Raw genomic sequence first — 22,855 nt, 5'->3', positions numbered from 1 at the left:
CCTCTAATAATTATTACATTAATTTACATATCCAAAATACAGAATTCCTTATTAGAATTAAGATTCGTGGTAGTAGGTGGGGGGGGGGGGGAGAAAATAGAGAAAGTACAACATCATTTAACTTCACCACGTCACGTCTTACCTCTCCACGTCAGCTGGTGTATCTAGGTGAGCAACAATGATGGTCAAATGCATCCCTCCCACAGGAACCACAGCAGGAAGCAATTTAGGTTCTTTGGTTACCACCAGCTCCTGGACATCCTCAATTTTGTCCAAAATCTGCATTAAAAAGGTGAAATAGTATTTAACATGGAAAAAAATCAGTAATTTCTCCCACCAGTTTGCAGACAGAAATTAGGTTCAACATTGATCCTCTGAATTGAACAATTAATTTGTTTAAATAAACTTGCATGTTTGAATGCCTATACTGGCTGTGAGCTAATTGATTTGCGTCCTCACATTTCCTCAGGAGATGGAGGAGAACACTTGTAAATTTAAGTGCTATTATCCACTGCTGCAGCTGCATTATTTTGAGATCCACTGATCCCAATAGTTTTCAGCTTAAACAGGTCATCAGTCACCCTTTGTTTAAAAAGAAAGTGAACAGGACTGCACATCAAATTGTTAAGTTTCCACAGGCTCTTCGAGGCCCATTGAAATAGAGACTGTTATACAGAAGTTGGATCTTTCCCAATATATATATCTCGCTACATTACTACCAATGCATTTCCAAATTTTTGCTCGAAAACATTACTTTGTGTTCACCAGACTTCTTCAGCATTGCTTAGAATAATTCAAACCTACATTTTGCTTTTAAAAAAGGAAATCACCGGGGAGATGAAAAGGAAGCACTCTCAATATCAATAACTTGCAGATGTAGTGAATGTGCCAAGGTGCACCTGTCAATTCACAGGTGCAAACAAATTTGACACCAAGACACAGAAGCAGATACTGGGAGAGGTGACCAAAAGATTGGTCAATGAGGTAGCTTTTCGATGAAATGAGACCTTTTCTTTGATGAGGGCATAATGAGAAATAGGAGGGGCCAAGAATGGTTCGAGGGATTCTAGAAGCAGCAGAGAAAGAGCCATTTCAGGAGATTATCTGGCTTCATAAGATCAATAGGAATTAAACCAGGCAAGGGTCATCCCACGCAGAGTCAATGGAGGGGAATAGTATGGCCAACCATGTTGAAAGAGTGGTCAGGGTGAAAAGAATGAGGAGGGATAATTTACTGCAATCAATTGCATAAGATATTGTGACTTTGACAAGGGCTGTTTCAGTCCTGTGGCAGAACGGTAACTCGATTGGAGGGGCTCAAACACAGGAGTCACATTTCTTTACAATCCTACACTTCCTTGTATAAACTATACAGACATTTATCATCTAAACAAGACAGTCATGAAAAACAAAATCATTGGATCAATCGCATCTCAAGTTGTAACCCAAGTATCAGGATGTCTCTCTGTATATGGCTTTGCAGCAAAGATGACCTGGGTACAGGTTCCTTGCCCACAGATGGTGGAATGCACAAGTAATACAAGTATGAATGCAAGTCAATAGAAGCTTTTCGCCAATATGCCTGTTTAACTGTACAACCAGAACCATCTTTCTCTGTTCCAAGTACAATTGCAGGTATTGGACAGTTTTTGTAAACCCACTTTTCCAAGGGTGTTTGGTGCTGCACTAGAATTGTGGGCAGCACAGGAGCTCAAGTGGATATCACTGTGGCTTCACAGCGCCAGGGTCCCCGTTTCGATTCCCCATTGGGTCAGTCTGTGCGGAGTTTGCACGTTCTCCCAGTGTCTGTGGGTTTCCTCCGGGTGCTCCGGTTTCCTCCCACGGTCCAAAGACGTGCAGGTTAGGTGGATTGGCCATGATAAACTGCCCTTAGTGACCAAAAAAGGTTAGGAAGGGTTATTGGGTTAGGGGATAGGGTGGAAGTGAGGGCTTACGTTTGTCGGTGCAGACTCAATGGCAGAGTGGCCTCCTTCTGCACTGTATGTTCCATGTTCTACAGAGTTACTGGCCTCCCACTACTTGTGCATCTGTTTATTTAGCTAGTGATAATGAAAGTAGATTGTTGATAATGAAACAAAATTAGTGACTCAGCTGCTTGACAGTAACAGGGTAACAAATTCAGATTACAGCATAGAGGCCTTCATCTCTTATCCGTATGATAGGCACAAATTGCTGCTTTTGAACTATTTGTCTTTGGCATGAAACAATACTTCAGGTGTAAAGTGAATCTTATGCATAGGATCTGCCCAATGATGACAACTCTCTTACTAAAGAAACAGAAGGAGTTCAGGATTAATTATGCTTCAGTGTCAAATAAATGTCATTATTTAAATAAACGGCACTCAGCTCTATTCCAGCAGAAAGAAAAAGGCTGATATTATTTAATTTTAAGATGGTCATCAAGTCAACAAGTACATTTGAGAATTATCGACCAACATTTTCTTCAAATAAAACCCATTTTTTTGTGATAGAGTTTACAAGCAGGGCCTTCCTTTCCCAACCCCCACACCACCACTTACATCTCCTTTTTGTGTCTTTTCACTGGATCTGGAGTAGGCAAAAGCAGAAAGGATGTTGGAAGCATGTGCTGTTTTACCTACCTCCCAGGGGCTTTATATTGGCTCGCCGCTACAGGGGAAAATGCACCCAGCCATGTGACAGATGCATGGTAAATGCTGTATGTGTAAATCCCACCCAAGCTCATAGCAAAACTCCAAAACCTAGGATTTGGCTCCTCTGCAACTCGATCCTCTACTTTGACAGACCACAATCACACAGACCACAATCAGTAAGAATAAACAACATCTCCTCCACGAGAGTCCTCAATACCAGGGCCCCACAAGGCTGCGTACTTAGCCAACTACTATACTCCCTGTGCACACACGACTGTAGCAAAATTTGGTTCCAATTCCATCTACAAGTTTGCTGATGACACGACCATAGTGGGTCGGATCTCGAATAATGACAAGTCAGAATACAGGAGGGAGGTAGAGAAATTAGAGGAGTGGTGCAGCGACAACAATCTATCCCTCAATGCCACAAAACCAAAGAGCTGGTCATTGACTTCAGGAAGCGAAGTACTGGACACACCCCTGACAGCATCAACGGGGCTGAGGTGGAAATGGTTTACAGGTTCAAATTCCTGGGAGGTGCACATCGCCAAAACTCTGTCCTGGTCCACCCACGTCGACGCTACCACCAAGAAAGCACAACAGCGCCTAATCATCCTCAGGAAACGAAGGAAATTTGGCATGTCCACATTAACTCTTACTAACTTTTGTAGATGCACCATAGAAAGCATCCTATCTGGCTGCATCACAGCCTGGTATGGCAATTGCTTGGCCCAAGAACGCAAGAATCCTCAAGGAGATGTGAACACAGCCCCGTCCATCACGAGCCTACCTCGCATCCATTGACTCCATCCATACCTCCCGCTTATTGGGGAAAGCGGTCAGCATAATCACCCGACTTACTCACTCTTCCAACTTCTTCCATCGGGCAGGAGATACGAAAGTCTGAGAACACGCACGAACAGACACAAAAACAGCTTCTTCCCCACTGTTACCAAACTCCTAAATGACCCTCTTATAGGCTGACCCGATTAATACTACACTCCTGTATGCTTCACCCGATGCCGGTGTCTATGTATTTACATTGTCTACCTTGTGTTGCTCTATTTTGTGTTGCTCTATTATGTATTTTCCTTACATTTTCTTTTTATGTATTAAATGATCTGTTTCAGCTGCTCGCAGAAAAATACTTTTGATTGTTTATTGTCATGGGTACGGAGGTACAAAGTCCAATCCAAGAAGTATTGCTCCACTGTGCTTCTTGATATGCACACTCTTGGAACACTGGAGGCAGAGGCTCCCGTTAACCAACTGCCTCCTGTGTTCAGACATCAGAAAATGCAGCCTCAGGATAATTGAAGAGCGTCTTGTGCAAACACAAACTGTTGCCATGCACCAGTTAATTAAACCAGCTTTTTAAAAGTCTAAAATACCCTTTTTTTTAAAAACCAGGCCACTTATTTTATGTTTATATTCTCCATTTTCACATTTTCTTTCAAAATTTACACCCCACCTACACAGTAAATGGTGACAAATCCAAAATCAATCCCCTTAACAACAACAATGATCCCATCCTCCCACCACCCCAAACAACGGCCCACCTGTCAACATATGCATCCAATAGAACAAACCCTCCACGGTGGAAACAAAACACAAAAGGAGAAAAAGAAAAAGGAGTCCGGGACCGCCCATGGACACCATTAACCTATAGAGTCCACTCCCCCCCACACTCAATGCCATCCAACCTCTGAAAGAGTACCGTACATGATACCCAAGAGTTGTAAACCTCCCCCCCCCAACTCCTCCCCTCCACTGCCTCTTGTAAAACTCCTCCCTCGGTTCGTTCCCCTGAACTTGCCACTCCGGCTAGACCCCTCGGACCCTGTTCTGCCAGGCTCCGATGGCCGCAGCCCCTCACTCCCGTTCACTGGCCGGCTTAGACCGGCCAGCGTGGAGGCCCCCGCCCGGGTCCCCTTCCCCCTTGCCCGACCCTAGGAAAGCCCAGAAATCCCCTTTTAGCACACAAACTCCGCATATCCACCTACACCCCAAAGAGTCCTCATTTTGAGTGAAAGTCCCATCACTTCCCTTGTCCAATACAACATTGGCTCCTTGTCCAATACAACATTGACTCCTTTAGTCCATACACCCGCAAGCAGTGAAACGAAAAAAAAAGAAAATACAGTCACGAGGTTACATCGGCACATGGCCATTTCTCAGTTCTGCCACAGTCCCTCTGCCTTCGCAAACTCCTCTGCTGCTTCCGCCGTTCCAAAATAAAATTCCTTGAGCTTGTAAGTCACCCTCCGCTTCGCTGGATATACAATGCCGCACTGCACCTTGCTCATGTACAGTGCCCTCTTCACCCGGTTGAAAGCAGCCCACCTCCTTGCCAGCTCCACCGTAAAGTCCTGGCATACACATATACCAGCTCCAGCCCACTGCACACCCGCTTCTGCTTGGCCCAGCACAGGACCTTCTCCTTCACGCTTGGCCCAGCACAGGACCTTCTCCTTCACACTGTACCTACGGAAGCACAGAATCACACTCAGATCCTTGTTAATCTCCAGCACCTTCCACATTTCCTTCCCCTTCAAGGTAAGTTGATTACCATGCTGCAATAATGTCTCCTCCACTTCCTTCAACGCCTCCCCTTGCTCCCGCACCTCCGCCACTGCGCTCACCACTTCCGTCCTCACCGGGGTGATCGCCTCCTCCACCAGCACACTCAAAACCTCCCTCATCTCCTTCCTCATTGTCTCCATGCATTTCGTAAACTGCCTTTCGAATTCTGCAGCCATTACCTTAGTCATTCCTTCAGCTGTAAGCAATGCGGCCTCCCCTGGTGCTCCAGCGTCCATTTTCCTTGGTGACCCCGTGGTGACCTTTCCACTCCCCAATAGACCTTCAGCTGTTTTTTAACGGCCGTTTTTTTGCTCACCCTCGACATTTTCTTTCACTGTGCCTCCTCCCTGCTTTTGCCGCCCCCGTGGCCCCCGGGTTAAAGCCCTGAAAATGCCGTTTCCGAATGGGAGCCCACCAACGTGCGGCTGCCCCCCCCGCCCTCCGTCACGAGAAGTCCACCAGGCCACTTATGTTTATTACTGGTGTGATGTGCCTGGGTCTGCAGGAGTAGCCTGCAATTTCAAACTGACCTAACTCCCCAGTAAGGGTAGAGACCAGAAATAGAACCAGATTCAGAAGCATCTGCAGCTGGGACAATAACTCCACTCAATTGGAGATGTGCTCCAATATCTGGTGTGAAATTCAGCCTGCATCATCAACTGCTAAACCAAGTGAATTAGGAAGGAACACAATGGCAAAACCAGAACAATAGTCCATCCTTCCCCACTCCCATACTATCGAGTTCACAATCTCAAATGTATAGTTGATGTAATAAAAAAACACAAGGCTGGTGGTGTGCGTGTGTGTATGTGTGTGTACCTCATCACTATACTGAATCTGACAGCAACAGTCTCCATATGTACAGAATAATGTGGGAATCTAGAAGATGCTCTCCGTTGCAAATTGGTTGCTTTGCTTCCTATACTATATCAGTCCTTCATTGTAAAGCATTTTGGGAAATTCTATGATGAAAGGTGCTATATAAATGCAACTCTTTCTTTCAAGCTCCAATGCTTCTACAGGGGTTCATTGTGGAGGTCCTCAGACCAATTCCTCCAGAATCAATTGAAAATATTTGAATGGTGCTCTTGCACCATTAGTCTCACTAAAAACCCAGGCAAAAAATAAGTTAGAACTTGTTGAATGAGGTGTATCTATATTTTGAATGATATACTAACTTCTGTTACTGTTGCCCCATCCCATCTGGCACCGAAAAGATTTTATTTGTGGAATGCTACAATTCTCATGATTTAAAAAAAAAACATTTTAAATTAATTTAAGCTTCGTAGAATCCCACAAGTGCAGAAGGAGACCATTTGGCCCATCAAGTATGCACTGACCCTCTGAAAGAGCACCCTACCCAGACCCCACCCTATCTCCTACAACCCGTAACCCCACCTAACCTGCACATCTTTGAATCATATAGTGTTTATTTATCTTTATTCTAACTTCCATTTTAATCTACTCAATCATTTATTTTATCTGAAAAAAAGCAAAGGAATTCATTGTTTTAAATTTCTTGTTTTGCTGTCTGAGGAAACATCGATGTGATTGGCTCCTAACGTGACCTGCTGAGATCCCTGTGGTTGGATGCCTGGCAACCCTTTGATTTGGGACAGATTTTAAACTGCTGTCTGGAATGTGGAGGTCAATGTCAGAGGTCATTGGATTTTCTTGGAGCCAAGTGCCACACAATGCTTTGCTGCTGATTCAACATTTCTAGTTTGGTGGAGAGGGTGAAAGCTGATCTGGCAAGGTGGGACAGTCTCCCTCTTTCACTGGCAGGTCGGTTACAGGCGGTAAAAATGAACTTGTTGCCGTGATTTCTGCTTATTTTTCAATGCCTGTCGATTTTTCCTGCTTTTTTCAGAGATTGAGGGAAGGATTATGTTGTTCATATGGGAAGGGAAGGTGGCCAGAGTTAGAAAGGTGCTACTACAGAGGGGAAGGCAGGGAGGGGGTTTGGGTCTCCCGAACCTGATTATACTACTACTGGGTGGCGAATGTGGAGAAGGTGCAGAGCTGGGTCAGAGGGGTTGATTCCCAGTGCGTCAGAATGGAGGAGAGTTTGTGCAGGGGGTTGGGATTGAAGGCACTAGCAACAGCGCCGCTCCAGATAGCCCCGGGGAAGTACTCAGGGCGTCCGGTAATAATAGCTTCATTGAGACAGTTTCACCAACACTTCGGGTTGGGGGCAGGGTCAAGGGAAATGCCGATTCGGGGGAACCACAGATTTGAGCCAGGGAGGAGGTGGGATGGAAATTTTCGGAAACGGGAGAAGAAGGGGATTAAGACACTGAAAGATTTGTTTCTCAGCGGTTGGTTTGCAGGAGCTGGAAGCAAAGTATGGGCTGGAGCCGGGGGAAATGTTTAGATACATGCAGATTCAAGATTTTGCCAGAAAGGAGATACAGAACTGCCAGGAGGAGCAGGCCTCCACATTGCTGGAGGAGGTGCTGATGACAGGGGGGACTGGAGAAGGGGGTATCGTCAGTGGTTTACGGAGCTATTTTAGAAGAGGAGAAGGCACCACTGGAAGGGATCAAAGCAAATTGGGAGGAAGAGTTGGGAGAGGATATGGAGGAGGGGTGCTGGTGTGAGGTGCTCCAGAGAGTGAATGCCTCCACCTCGTGCGAGAGGTTGGGGCTGATACAGCTGAAGGTGGTATACAGAGCACACCTCACGAGGGCAAGGATGAGCCGATTGTTTGAAGGAGAAGGTGTTGTGTGTAAATATGGGGATTGGCATTTGTTATTGATCATGGTTTATTGTTGGTGGGTGTAAATTTGGGAGAAATGTGCAAAAGGAGGAGAATAAACAAATATTTTTTAAAAATGCTTTGCGCCTGATTGCAAAATCCAAATCACTGAAATAGCCTCCATTACTTCTACCTTCTTGGATATCTGCAGTAACCAGAAAATAATTCTAATCTTCTGCTGACTGATGCAGAAAATGTGCATAATCCAAGCAAGAAACCTGTAGTTTCTGTGGTAGCTCGAGGCAATACCAGGAAGACTTCCAGTATGAAGGAAACAAAAGGTTTCATTGGCAATCAACAAGGTCAACTTATATGCAGGCACAGACTCCCTATACAGGTCTTCACTCTCTGGCTCCCAAGGTTCACTCTGACCAGAAACTTACTTCCTGGGCCCCATGAACTTTTCCCCCATTGGTCAGGGTTTGCACACTCCCACATGACTGGCGATCATGTGGGCAGGCTCCTTAAGAGGCCATTCTACCACATCCCTCCCCCATGACCTTCAATAACATATTTACAAACAAATTATCCACAGAAACTAATGTTATGCAATAAAAGGGGTAAAAAAAACAAAACACCGGGGGAGTCAATCCAGAACAGTTCATCACAAAATGTTCACCAGCCGGAGGATTTTTTGGGGTCTTGTAGACCTCCTCAGTCCCCCAACGAGCTCCTCTCGAACGTATCAACATTGTCATCCTTGACACAATTAACCTTCGGTTATTCCCTGCTCGAGCTCCTTCCAGGGTCACCTATTCAAGATTCATGGGTTCCCTCGGCTCTGTCTCCTCCACAGGAGCACTGGTGTTGCCTGCCACACCAACTGTTCTCAGATTGAGGTTTGTTCCGCTGGCTTCTTACATGATCAACATGTTTCTACTGTGCCCTACCATTCAAATCCACCACGTACAAGACCAGACCCGACTTGGACACAATTCTGCATGGTAGCCAAAGTGGGTCATAGTTCCTGAAGAGGACCAGGTCAGCTACTTGGAACAACCTGTCCCCTTTTTACAAAACCTGCTGTTTTTCCTCTGGGAGGGCTGCCGGGCCTTTCCCCTCCGAATTCGGGAAATATCAAGTCCAATCGGGTCTCGAGATGATGGCCCATAAGTCATGCTGCTGATGTGACGCCTGTGGTGGCATGAGGGTTGATATTACAAGACAGAAGAAGGTTGACCAAACTTTGGTGCCGTGTCTGGTTAGACGTAAATCTTGACCTTTATTCAGCTCAATTTGCTCTGGAATAAGTCTTCATATTTGCACAAGACTTCTTGGAAGACACTGTCAGAGATTCTGAAACTTTCCAACCTATTAAACTTGATTTGGCACAACAAATTCTGCTCCATAGACTTTGTGGATGCCCTTCCACAATGATAATAGGTAGCTGCTCCCCCTAGAAGATACTTAAAAATTTGTTCGCTCTCAACCGTGGCCAACACTCGTGTCAAACTCCATCTTTCGTAACTTCCATTTACTGCGAGGACCATCTCAATCGGGGCTGTTTTGCTCACTATCACCACATTTGATCTGTATGTTTCAAGTTCAATTCCAATTGTTTTCGTTAGAGAGAAGAAGGTTAAGAGGTGACTTAATAGAGGCATACAAAATGATCAGAGGGTTAGATAGGGTGGACAGCGAGAGCCTTCTCCCGCGGATGGGGGTGGCTAGCACGAGGGGACATAGCCTTAAATTGAGGGGTAATAGATATAGGACAGAGGTCAGAGGTGGGTTTTTTACACAAAGGGTGGTGAGGCCGTGGAATGCCCTACCTGCAACAGTAGTGAACTCGCCAACATTGAGGGCATTTAAAAGTTTATTGGATAAGCATATGGATGATAAGGGCATAGTGTAGGTTAGATGGCCTTTAGTTTTTTTTTCCATGTCGGCGCAACATCGAGGGCCGAAGGGCCTGTACTGCGCTGTATCGTTCTATGTTCTATGTTCCTCCTCCATTTTATTCACTGAACCATTACTGAACCTTTGCATCAAAAACAACTCTCTGCAGCAGCATGATTCTTGAGGTGATTCTCTCCTCTCCCCCTCTATCTCCCCTCATTGGTAGCAGTCGTCTTGACATCTGGGCTGATGGTCCAATTTCTTCCCTAGCATCATGCTGAACTTCCTGTGCCCTTCGACCTGGCTGTGCATCTTGCAGCCACCTCACAACTGGTTAACCTCGCCCACTTTGAAGCACTGACGCACCCCTCTCAGTGCACTCGGCTGCCTGACAAATCCCTGATCACCCTGCGTAGGGTAATCTTTGTTTCAGCCACAAGCTTCTTCTGCACACTTTGTTGATACTGCATACTAAACGATCACACAGCACCAAACTCATAATACTCGGCCATTTGCTGGAGAAGGGGAACAAAAAAAAAAAAAAAAAAAAAAATTTCTCCTGATTCCCTGACACACTAATTGAATTTGTTTTGCTGTAATATGATCGAGGGTCTGTATGCTCCCTGACCAACTTCATCAACTGGTCAAATGATTTAGTGTCTGGTGCCTCCGGGGATGTCAAATTTCTTAAAACGTTGGGGGTTGCTGACCACAAACTGTTAATGGGATAACTTTTTTAATTTATCCTCCACCATTATTTCATTTGCAATGAAGTCATATAACAGCTCAATATACTACCTCTAGCCTTTGGCCTTCTGGTCAAATGGGTCTAATTTCCCAATCATGGGCATTTTTCACTCACTGCTTGAAGCAATACCTGGAAGACTTCCAGTATCAAGGAAACAAAGGTGTTATTGGCAACTAACAAGGGTAACTTATACACAAAGTCTCTATACAAGTCTTCTCACACTGGCTCCGGGGTTCACTGACCAGTGTCCCACTTCCGGGCCCTGAACATTTTCCCCGTTGGTTTTAATGCTCCCACATCGGGTTCACTGTGACCAGGGCCCATTCCCCGTTGGTCGGGGTTTTAATGCTCCCACACGGGGAACACTGTGACCAGGCCCCATTCCCCATTTTCCCCCATTGCCCGGGGTTTTCATGCTCCCAGGAAATGCGAAAAAGGCATGCCCCTTAAAACAATAAATGATTTCTAAACTCCAGAAACAAGAAGCATAAATCTTTAGCTGCTCAGTTAGTTATACCTGTGGATTTGTAATAGGTATTGAAACAAAATAGTTTGGCGGCGTTCTCCTTCTCAGTTTCCCAGCTGCAGGACCCTTTTCTTCCATTTCCTGGGTCAGTTTATGTTTCCGTTTTGGACGGCGCCTTTTGCAACTTCCCTCTGTATTCGTTTGGTTGGGAACTAAATTGAAGCAAATTATGACGATAACTTTATTCAATCGGTAATTTGAAAATGTCATCTCTAAACAACATTTCGAATCGTTTGACATTGTTATGTCCAAATACAATTATTCTTCTTTCAGGTTATCACATCAGGGCCAACCAAGACATGTTGCAATAATGTCCAGGATTATTTTACCCAACAGAAATGCATTGCATTATCCAAGATCACAGATCTTGGGACTAGTGATCATTAGCAGAGTTTCCTGCAGTGACCTGTGTGCTCAGTCACTTCATACAAATTGTTTTTTGGTAATCATAGTGAGGTGGTGCGAGGGAGATGTGAGAATCATCACAACAAAACAAGAACCTGAATTTAAAGAGTTTGCATTTTTATTTAATCTTTTCCTAAAACAATCGTTTATTGGTTCTTTATCCTTTCTCTAAACAATAATGGAAAACACCTTTAAAAACATTGTTTTTGAATTTATTCAGATTATATAATTAGATCTTTTGAATCCAAAAGAATCGCCGAGCGAAACTCTTGCATAATCTGAATAAAGTGTAAATTTACTTCATCCAGATTAACCTGCGATGTAGTTTACAGCTATTTATGGAACCTTGCTGGTATACATTCACTGTGCAATTTCCTACATAATTGCTACACATGAAAAATACTTCATGGTATGAAATTCTTTTGCTAAATTTCAGTATAATCTGATATAATGAGTCAATGATACTGAAATTTAGCAAAAGAACTTTATACCATGAAGAATTTTTCATGTATAGCAATTATGTAGGAAATTGCACAGTGAATATTTACCAGCAAGGTTCCATAAACAGCTGTAAACTACATCACAGGATAATTTGGGTGAAGTAGACTTCCACCACATTAACAATTGGCACTTAGGTAGCATACCAACAGGAAAGTATTCCAAGATGCTTCAAAGAAGCATAATTATATGACATTTTACCCGAGCACATAAGGAGATACGAGAGAAAACCAAATACTCAGTGAGGGGTAAGATTCAGGATGAATTGAAAAGGAGGATAAAGAGTAGTTTATAGGGCAAGTCCAGACTTAAGACTTGGACAGCTGAAAGCATGCCGACCAACGATGGACTAGTTAAAATTAGGTACACAAAAGGCCAGAATTGGTAAAGGTGCAAAGATCTGGGCGGGTACAAAGATAGGGAAGGACAATGCCATGGAAAGATTGAAAGAAAGAATGGCAGAATTAAAATTAAGACTGGATCATGAACCAATGGAAATCAGAAAGCACAGGGTGGTGATGAACTGAATTTGGGGGGAGTTGGGGCATGAGCAACAGAGTTTGGAGGACCACGTTTATGAAGGCAGGACACTGGTGGCTGGCCAGGACTGTATTTGATCAAAATAGTTTATAAGTAACAAAGGCTTGGATGAGGGTTTCAGCAGCAATTGAACTGAGGCAGAGGGAGAGTCTGCCAATGCTACAATGGTGGAAATCAGGCAATCCCTGACCATCAATGTAGTCAGGCCTCAGAATAAAACTAAATTTCAGATCGAGATTTATTTTAAAAATTGACCATAATTTGAATCTGCATACAACTTGGAAAAATAAACACCTTTTAATGTCAACTTGCATTTTGCAGATATCAGCACTAGCTTTCCCAGTCGCAATATATCCATTTTACATTTGACTTACAAAATGGTTGATCTGGCAACATTTTTAAAAAATTTGTTTATAATCTTTTATTGTCACAAGTAGGTTTACATTAACACTGCAATGAAGTTACTGTGAAAAGCCCCTAGTCGGCACACACTGCAGCCTGTTTGGGTACACTGAGGGAGAATTCAGAATGTTCAATTCACCCAAACACTTCTTTCAGGACTTGTGGGAGGAAATCGGAGCACCCGGAGGAAACCAGAGCACCCGGAGGAAACTCACGCAGATACATGGAGAACATGCAGACTCCACACAGTGACACAAGCCATGAATTGTACCTGGGACCCTGGTGCTGTGAAGCAACAGTGATAACCACTGTTATCGTGCCACTCATGCTGTGTGTGTAGCTTTTTTAAAAAAAAAAATTTAGTGTACCCAATTATTTTTTTTCCAGTTAAGGGGCAATTTAGCGTGGCTCCATCCCAACTCATTTAATATCCCTGGACAGTTCCTTGATGGCTCTCGCATTTCCTGGACAGTTCTTTGGTCGCTTTAGTGCTTCCAGGACAGTTCCTTGACAGCTGTAATTAGATTGTGTAAAAAGTGCAAAATCATGTTCACTTAACAAGGGTACCTTCAAACTGCCTCTTACCTTTTCTAATCTACATGCATTAGATTCTACTCCTGTTCTTCCAAAATCTCAGCTGTGCAGGTAGCTGTAGCTAGTGATTTCAGTGGCCAGCTGCCTCTGTGGATTGTCTAGGTGTGAACCCTGACTCAACTCCAGTCCCTGAACTACAACTGAACCTTTCCACCACAGAGAAAATCCAGGCCTCAAGTTTAAACTGTTATTGGAGTCGTCATTTATATGTCTGGTCCAGTGAAGTTTCTCATTAATAGTAGCCAGCCAGGTCTTTTGAATTGATGAACTGAGCTATCATTGAGGACGGGAATGCTCATGGAGTTTCCTCCTCTTGTTAATTGCACAATTGTTCACCACCAATTTAAGTTGTTCTAGACTGGACGGTAGAAGAATTGGGTGTGGAATTACTTAGCTCTATAAATATACACACAGCGTTTACCATTTAGCAAGCACATAGCTTGTGTTGCAGCTTCAACACATTTTCACTTCATTTTCAATATGCCTTGCACTGCTCCCTGTATTCTCTTTTACAGTCTCGTTGAATTAGGTTGGCTATCTGGTTTGATGGTGATAGAGGAGAAAAGTACATGCTAAGCCATGAGGTTTCAGATTGCTGTTGGTGAACATGGAGTTATTAGCCCTGATCTTAATCCCCCTAATTTTACATGGACAGTATCAGACAATGGAAAGTTTCCCATAATGAAATATTTTATCTGCAAAATCTGCTTTATGTAGATTACTGATAAGCTACTGTATAAAAGCTAGAAGTTTTCAGAATGATGTGAAGGTTAAAAAATTAGAATTAAAAATGAAATTGCATCTCTGGTCACTTTGTTAAATGACAAATGTACTTGACAAAAAGCATCGGCCGAGAACCTTCTGATTGCCTCTTTCCCCTTTATTTAAGACATCAATGCTGCACATCACTGTCCTGGCTCTTCCTTGTCAAGAAGTGAAAATATTAAATATAATAATTACTGAAGAATCAAACTTAACTGTTCAGTCAAATCATATGCATGGAATCCTTTCAAACCTCACCTTCAAACAGTTCTTTAATATCTGTCTCATAAAATGGAAGTTCTGCAAGCTCCTCAGTGGTAAAGCAGAATTGAAATTCAGCTAAAACAGCAAAACATCTTAGTTGAACTGTAACAGAATATTGTTTTCAACAGCAATTTCCCATTTAACTAGGATTAAAGATACATCAATAACATCATTTCAAGCACACTTTCTATACAGTAGGATACAAATATAGGAGAAGCAAATGGTATTCTGTGAAAATGCAACTGGACAGTTATCAGGCAATAATCAGAGCTAATGCTCAATATATACAGGCAGGAACTGTGGCTGGGGGGGAAAAGGGAATCAAAGAATGTTCAGCGCCCCAATCCGGAGCTCATTGCGCAAGAATAAGCTTAGCTATTGTCTCAAAAGGTGTTGACAATCTAGCCCAAACTATAGAACTGGCCACTGTAAGTTGTTGGGCAGGAAGTCGAAAAATGAAGAAGCTCTTGAATTAAAGAGAGGTTTGGTGATTTATAGTTTGACTGGAAAATAGAGAGTCTCTGCCTTCCTGTACCAGAGGGAGTGTGCACAAGGTAGCACTACCCTGGTGGGCTTCAGTGAGCTACACAATTTCAGTTGCATGTAGCAGGAAACAAACAATTAAAATCAAATTATTTTAATAAATTCCCTATTTTGTTCAACACCTGCTATTAAGGAACTAATCTTTTTATAATTACCACTGATCTTCAGTACCACTTGTCTTTAATGCAGTCACTCAGTTGCAGGGAACACGTTTGCTAATAAAAGTTATCCAACTAACCATTACAGGGCTTTTAGTTCATGTTAACATTAATTTTACAGGCTCAAGGATCGTAAGACATCTCCATTGTAAAGCTTGCTCCAAGCATTGTCACAGCAAATATGCAAATTACCCAACAAATACAACCAATATATCCCAAATCATACAAATTTAAAAGCAGGTAAATCTCAACAGTTTGTGATATAGAAACATTTACAATACATAAACATTGAAAGGTGTGAAGACAAGTTGGGAGAGTTACTTTTGAAAATGAAATGAAAATGAAAATCGGATATCGGCACGAGTAGGCTTCAATGAAGTTACTGTGAAAAGCCCCTAGTCGCCACATTCCGGCGCCTGTCCGGGGAGGCTAGTATGGGAATCGAACTGTGCTGCTGGCCTGCTTGGTCTGCTTTAAAAGCCAGCGATTTAGCCAAGTGAGCTAAACCAGCCTCTTCACAAGCAAGGTAAAGGCATAAAGGCAGTGCTAAATAATTGGTTGGACCATAGTTAGAACAGTGTCTAGATAGGTGTGTTACACAAGGAAAGCTTGTTTGAGAGGAGATGCAGAAGAGGACCATAAAGGGGCAAGAGTTCAAGAAAGTTTTTTCTCCCATTAGACAGAAACAGTTAATAGAGAGATGTTCAAAACTGAACATCTTTGATAATGTAAAAAAAGAGTGGGGGAGAAACTACTTGTACTCGTCAATAACAGAGAGCACTCATTTTCAGACAATATAAAAAATACAAAGGATGAGTTTAGAAAATGCTTTTTACTATATAAAGCAGCAAAAACATGGAATATCTCACCAGAAACCTTTGAAACGGCAGATTCCATCGTGGTTTATTAAAAAAATAAACAGTTGGAATAAAATGACAGCGCAGTCACCACAAGCTCAATAAAGATTGGATTCCTTCGATGCTGACGAATTCTCTGAAAGTACAACATAAGACAAGTTTTGAATTTTCTCGACAACACGTCGCAAATGTACAGGATTTTTCTAAAATATGGGGTGTTACACAAAAAAACTTCCATCAAGCCCTTCAACAAGTTGTACCTGCGGATGTAGAGAACTGCCTACATTCTCAATTCACACACGTGTGAATATTTCACTGACTCGACTGCTTTAGAGGGCGCTTATAGCAGCCAATCCCCATCTCTTATTTCAATCAGCGCATCTTTCCTCTGTGTATTGACAATCACTTGCTGGTAATGATATCTTCAGTAGAAAGGATACAACATCAAAAACATGCTTGTACAAAACCACCATACACATCAAACCACAGGTTTACTGAGCTTAGAAACTGCTTTCATGAATCTCAGCCCCTTTTTTATAAACACCAATTCATAATAATGGTAACGTGAGAATATCTTGTTTTTTGTTATTTCGTATCAGAGGGCGTGGCGTTGAGTTGTATGCAAAATATCCTCCTCCGATTTCTTCATTACGTCGGAATGGGGAATAATCGCTTTGGAGAAATGCTGGCCCAGCTAGCAAAACTCCCATCCCATAAAAATGATGGAGAAGATTGTGGTACAGCAGCTTTTCCTTACTACTCTGAGGATAAGGACAAGTGTGTAAGCTGACCGCAGGACCTTGCTTTGAACCAGGAGAGTTATTGTGAGCCTTATCGGAAATGTAGCTGTGTAATTGAAGTACTAGCGGTTGTGACCTTCACCACAGAGTTGGAGAATTGTTCTGTGGTAGGGATTGGAATGGTCACTGACGTGTATGGACTGTTTTATTGAGATGATTGGTCAGACACTGGGTAATCTTTTAGTTTATTAACATACCTAAAAGCAAAAGACAGGACAACAAGGACACCAAAGCACGCTCACCCCACCCCGTGACCTTATCAGGCACTGGGTAATTAGAATAATTTCCAATCATTAGGTAAACTAAATCAGGAACTTGAGGCTTATTAAGCAATGATTTGTGGCTCACTAAGCAATGATTGTCCTGATAATCAGTTATAAAAATTCTTCCTCAGTTATATAGACAAAGGGTCCACCCAGGTGCATCTATATAATTGAGGAAGAAAGACAAATAACTAGAGTCACCCTTTCCATATCTTTTTATTAAAACAGTAAAAATATACACAAGGCCAAATGCTACAAACACTAATTGTGTGTTGGAGAAACAGGGTACCCTCCCCTCAGTACCAACATACGGAGAGGGGTGTAGGATACTCTGATTATTAAAACAGTTCACAACACATTTCTACAAAAGACAAATGGTACAAGCACTAAACTTTACGCTGGAGACACCAAATACCCTCGCATCTGTACCAACAGAAGGGAAAGGAAGGGGGTGTGGTGTGGAGAGAGAGGAATGGAGGGTGCTGGGGAGGGAGGGGAAAGGAGGGCGGTGGGGAGGGAGGGGAATGGAGGGTGCTGGGGAGGGAGGGGAAAGGAGGGTAGTGGGGAGGGAGGGGAAAGGAGGGCGGTGGGGAGGGAGGGGAAAGGAGGGCGGTGGGGAGGGAGGGGAAAGGAGGGCGGTGGGGAGGGAGGGGAAAGGAGGGCGGTGGGGAGGGAGGGGAAAGGAGGGCGGTGGGGAGGGAGGGGGAAAGGAGGGCGGTGGGGAGGGAGGGGAAAGGAGGGCGGTGGGGAGGGAGGGGAAAGGAGGGCGGTGGGGAGGGAGGGGAAAGGAGGGCGGTGGGGAGGGAGGGGAAAGGAGGGCGGTGGGGGGGAGGGAAAGGAGGGCGGTGGGAAGGGAGGGGAAAGGAGGGCGGTGGGAAGGAGGGGAAAGGAGGGCGGTGGGGGAGGGGTCGGGAAAGGAGGGCGATTGGGGGGGGGGTTAGGGAAAGGAGGGCGGGGGGGGGGGTTCGGGAAAGGAGGGGGTGGGGGGGGGTCGGGAAAGGAGGGCGGTGGGGGGGGGGGGTCGGGAAAGGAGGGCGGTGGGGGGGGGTCGGGAAAGGAGGGCGGTGGGGGGGGTCGGGAAAGGAGGGCGGTGGGGGGGAGGGGAAAGGAGGGCGGGGGGGGGGGAGGGGAAGGAGGGCGGTGGGGGGGAGGGGAAAGGAGGGCGGTGGGGGGGGAGGGGAAAGGAGGGCGGTGGGGGGGAGGGGAAAGGAGGGCGGTGGGGGGGAGGGGAAAGGAGGGCGGTGGGGGAGGGGAAAGGAGGGCGGTGGGGGGAGGGGAAAGGAGGGGGGGGGGGGGAGGGGAAAGGAGGGCGGTGGGGGAAAGGAGTGGGGGGGAAGGGAAAGGAGGGCAGTGGGGAGGGAGGGAGGGCAGTGGGGGAAAGGAGTGGGGGGGGGAAGGGAAAGGAGGGCGGTGGGGAGGGAGGGGAAAGGAGGGCGGTGGGGAGGGAGGGGAAAGGAGGGCGGTGGGGGGGAGGGGAAAGGAGGGCGGTGGGGGGAGGGGAAAGGAGGGCGGTGGGGGGAGGGGAAAGGAGGGCGGTGGGGGGGAGGGGAAAGGAGGGCGGTGGGGGGAGAGGAAAGGAGGGCGGTGGGGAGGGAGGGGAACGGAGGGCGGTGGGGGGAGGGGAAAGGAGGGCGGTGGGAAGGGAGGGGAAAGGAGGGCGTTGGGGTGGTGGGGAGGGAGGGGAACGGAGGGCGGTGGGGGGGAGGGGAAAGGAGGGCGGTGGGGGGGAGGGGAAAGGAGGGCGGTGGGGGAAAGGAGTGGGGGGAAGGGAAAGGAGGGCAGTGGGGAGGGAGGGAGGGCAGTGGGGGAAAGGAGTGGGGGGGGAAGGGAAAGGAGGGCGGTGGGGAGGGAGGGGAAAGGAGGGCGGTGGGGAGGGAGGGGAAAGGAGGGCGGTGGGGGGGGAGGGGAAGTGAGGGCGGTGGGGGGGAGGGGAAAGGAGGGCGGTGGGGAGGGAGGGGAAAGGAGGGCGGTGGGGGGGAGGGGAAAGGAGGGCGGTGGGGGGGAGGGGAAAGGAGGGCGGTGGGGGGGAGGGGAAAGGAGGGCGGTGGGGGGGAGGGGAAAGGAGGGCGGGGGGGGGGAGGGGAAAGGAGGGCGGTGGGGAGGGAGGGGAAGGGAGGGCGGGGGGGGGAGGGGAAAGGAGGGCGGTGGGAAGGGAGGGGAAAGGAGGGCGTTGGGGTGGTGGGGAGGGAGGGGAACGGAGGGCGGTGGGGGGAGGGGAAAGGAGGGCGGTGGGAAGGGAGGGGAAAGGAGGTCGTTGGGGTGGTGGGGAGGGAGGGGAAAGGAGGGCGGTGGGGAGGGAGGGGAAAGGAGGGTGGTGGGGGGGAGGGGAAAGGAGGGCGGGTGGGGGGGAGGGGAAAGGAGGGCTGTGGGGGGGGTGAGGAAAGGAGGGTGGTGGGGAGGGTGGTGGGGAGAGAGGATGTTGGTGTGTTGGTGAAGGGAGGGGACCAAATAGCGCACTGGCTGAACTATCTACGGAGGCATAAAAACAAAGAACCTTCAATTATGATGTGCCAGATTCTGGGAGTCCCCCAGAGGGGAGTCACCCTTTCCATGGGCATGGGAAATCTGGAGCTGTGGGTTATTACTTTGACCAAGTCAAGGAGCAGGTTTGTGTGGCAGTCTTCATAGTCATTGTCACTTCAAACTGGGAAATCAAAGGTTTGGCATATATATCGGGCTAACACTATGGTGTTAAAGGTTGAGGAGTAGGTACCTTGAATATGAGACTAGAGGCTGTGACCTTTCACTCCATAGTCTGGTCAAATACAATTTTCTTATCCAGATCACACAAATGAGTATCAGATTCTGATGATGCCGTTGTTCCATGAAACATTCTCCACCCAGATCCCAACAAGTGCAGGGAAGAAATCCGTGTACATAATCTGCTGGAAACTAAGGTGGTGCACTAAAGAGTGATTGGACAGAAAATGAGAGCGAGGAGATGGAGAGTATGCAGGTGGAACCTGCACAGGAAGTGCACAGAAGAATTTCTGACAAACAACTTTGCTTTAAGGTGAAAGTTTCCGAGGGAGATTTGGTGTCTTGTTAGTTAGCAGTTCTATCTGAACAAAGGTGCAATTGAATGGAATCATTCGACATGCTTGAGCCTAGCCTCTGTTAGGTGAGTTAAGGAGAAAAACTTTAAGCACAAAATATGCTGACAGGGTGAGATGAAGTAAGATTTGAGGAGGTCGTTGTGGAAACTGAGACTGTAACGAGGTAGGATTCAGAGAGCAGTACTGGGATTTGGGGTGGTGGTTGGGGAGCAGAGATGTGATGCAGGGTGTGATGGGGCGAATCGCTGGGGTAGTGGGGAGCAGCGCTGGGGGTGTGTTGGGAGGGTGGGCAGCAGCCCTGGGGTGTAGTTGGAGGTCAGAGAGCAGCACTGCAAGTGTGGGGGAGGGTGGGGAGCAGCCCTGGGATGTGGAGGGAGGGTGGGGAGCATCCCTGGGATGTGGAGGGAGGGTGGGGAGCAGCCCTGGGATGTGGGGGGGGGTGGGGGGGAGCAGCCCAGGGGTGTGGGGGAGGGTGGGGATTGGCCCTGGGTTGTGGGGGGAGGGTGGGGAGCAGCCCTTGGTGTGGGGGCAGAGTGGACATCAACCCTGGGATGTGGGGGGGAGGGTGTGGAGCAGCCCTGGGTTGTGGGGGGAGGGTGTGGAGCAGCCCTGGGGTGTGGGGGGAGGGTGGGGAGCAGCCCTGGGGTGTGGGGGGAGGGTGGGGAGCAGCCCTGGGGTATGGGGGGTGGATGGGGAGCAGCCCTGGGGTGTGGGGGCAGAGTGGGGATCAGCCCTGGGATGTGGGGGGAAGGTGGGGAGCAGCCCTGGGGTGTGGGGGAGTGGATGGGGAGCAGCCCTGGGGTGTGAGGGGAGGGTGGGATTGGCCCTGGGTTGTGGGGGGTGGGTGGTGAGCAGCCCTGGGGTGTAGGGGAGGGTGGGGATCAGCCCTGGGGTATGGGGGAGTGTGTGGAGCAGCCCTGGGGTGTGGGGGAGGGTGGGGAGCAGCCCTGGGATGTGGGGGGAGGGTGGTGAGCAGCCCTGGGGTGTATGGGGAGGGTGGGGATCAGCCCTGGGATGTGGGGGGGGGTGGGTGGGGAGCAGCCCTGGGGTGTGAGGGGAGGGTTGGGATTGGCCCTGGGTTGTGGGCGGAGGGTGGGGAGCAGCCCTGGGGTGTATGGGGAGGGTGGGGATCAGCCCTGGGGTGTGCGGGGAGGGTGTGGAGCAGCCCTGGGGTATGGGGGGTGGATGGGGAGCAGCCCTGGGGTGTGGGGCAGAGTGGGGATCAGCCCTGGGATGTGGGGAGAAGGTGGGGAGCAGCCCTGGGTTGTGGGGGGAGGGTGGGGAGCAGCCCTGGGGTGTGGGCGGAGGGTGGGGAGCAGCCCTGGGTATGTGCGGGGATGTCGGAGAGCAGCCCTGGGAGTGTGCAGGGCATGTGGAGCATGCTGCGGGTGTGGGGGAAGTCAGACAGCAGCGCTGTGGATGTGGAGGGAGAGGGGGAGGAGAACTGGGGGGTTATTGGGAGGGTGGGGGGAGCAGCGCTGGGGGTGTGTGGGAAGGCCAGAGAGAAGTGCTGTGGGTGTAGGGGAGGGCGGGGAACAGTGCTGGGGGTGTGGGGGAGGGTGGGGAGCAGCGCTGGGGAGTTGGGGGAGGGTGGTGGGGAGCGGAGCAGGGGTTGGTAGGCAGCAGTGCTGGGAGATCTGGGGGTATTATGGGCCAGGGTTTAGAAAACTCCAAAGTATATCATGGAGTTCACCTGACCTACAACTGTTTATTGCTTTTGGTTACGATGAGCAGAAGAGCCTGTCTTTCAGCTGTTATTCAACAGACTTCTTAGGCATTTTTAATCAAACAAAAACAAGATTTATTCTACAAATTTAGTTAACATTTGTATAAACACACACAAGAACTTTTATCAATTACAAACACAAAGATCCCACACTGCTACAGTAATCTATGTATCACCTTAATGAATTCCCCTTAACTGTTCCAATTCAATAACAAAATCCAAGTAAAAACAGAAATCCCTTTTCAAAGGTGTGGCCCAGCACACAGCATTCTCACTGGGATAAAACTTCTTATTGATACTCTGTTCCCCTTTTCAAACAGCAGGTTTGAATTCCTCCCAGAAAGCAATTATCCCTTTTAATCTACCAAGCAGTCTGGAAACAGCTTTTAAAATGAAGAAAGAGAAAAACACTTCTTTCAATCTGTGCAGTTCAAACCAAAATTCAAAGCAAAAGTGAAAACTCACAGAGCCACCGCCCAGCTCCACCCACAGAAATGACATAACTGAAGCCATCTGATAAGACAAAAACCTTTCTTAAAGGGACACTCCCATGACAGGGGGTGTGGGGGAGCGGTGCTGGGGAAGTGTGGATGTGAGGGAGCAGTGCTGGGGGATGTGGTAGGTGTAGGGGAAGCATGGGGAGCAGTGCAGGGGTAGTGTGGGGAGGGGAGATGCACTGGGGTGTAGAATGGGGAGATGATGGGGGGTGTGGGGGAAGCATAGGGAGCAGTGCACAGGTAGTGTAGGGAGAGGAGCAGTGCTGGGGGAGTCGGATGGGGAGATGATGATTATTGGGAGCAGGTTGGGATGCCCAATTAATCTGCCATTTCTAATGATTTAAAGAGCGGCTGTCCTGGGGCAGGTTTCAGCTTCCTCCGAGCAGCCTAAAGAAATCAGAGT

At 47.3% G+C, this 22,855-nt stretch overlaps 1 protein-coding gene across 2 annotated transcripts in view; it reads right to left on the bottom strand.

Moving 5' to 3' along the window:
* Window positions 1-16,459, bottom strand: part of LOC119972947 (A-kinase anchor protein 7) — a 48,425-nt gene extending 31,966 nt beyond the window's left edge. The window contains exons 1-5 of one of the 2 annotated variants that reach the window (XM_038810479.1): window positions 16,371-16,459; window positions 16,123-16,246; window positions 14,547-14,627; window positions 11,079-11,239; window positions 143-279 (exon numbers count right to left, since the gene is read on the bottom strand). In XM_038810479.1, the coding sequence (XP_038666407.1) occupies window positions 143-279; window positions 11,079-11,239; window positions 14,547-14,627; window positions 16,123-16,150 (407 nt within the window). In that variant the 5' untranslated portion in view covers window positions 16,151-16,246; window positions 16,371-16,459. The remainder of the gene's footprint in view (window positions 1-142; window positions 280-11,078; window positions 11,240-14,546; window positions 14,628-16,122; window positions 16,247-16,370) is intronic. The other variant, XM_038810480.1, reaches the window with a different exon arrangement.
* Between the last annotated feature and the right edge of the window lie 6,396 nt (window positions 16,460-22,855).

Source organism: Scyliorhinus canicula, chromosome 10 (assembly GCF_902713615.1).
Source record: "Scyliorhinus canicula chromosome 10, sScyCan1.1, whole genome shotgun sequence".
Classification (NCBI taxonomy): domain Eukaryota; kingdom Metazoa; phylum Chordata; class Chondrichthyes; order Carcharhiniformes; family Scyliorhinidae; genus Scyliorhinus; species Scyliorhinus canicula.
The sequence above is the reverse complement of the archived record's forward strand: the minus strand, read 5'-3'. Positions and strand labels throughout refer to the sequence as shown.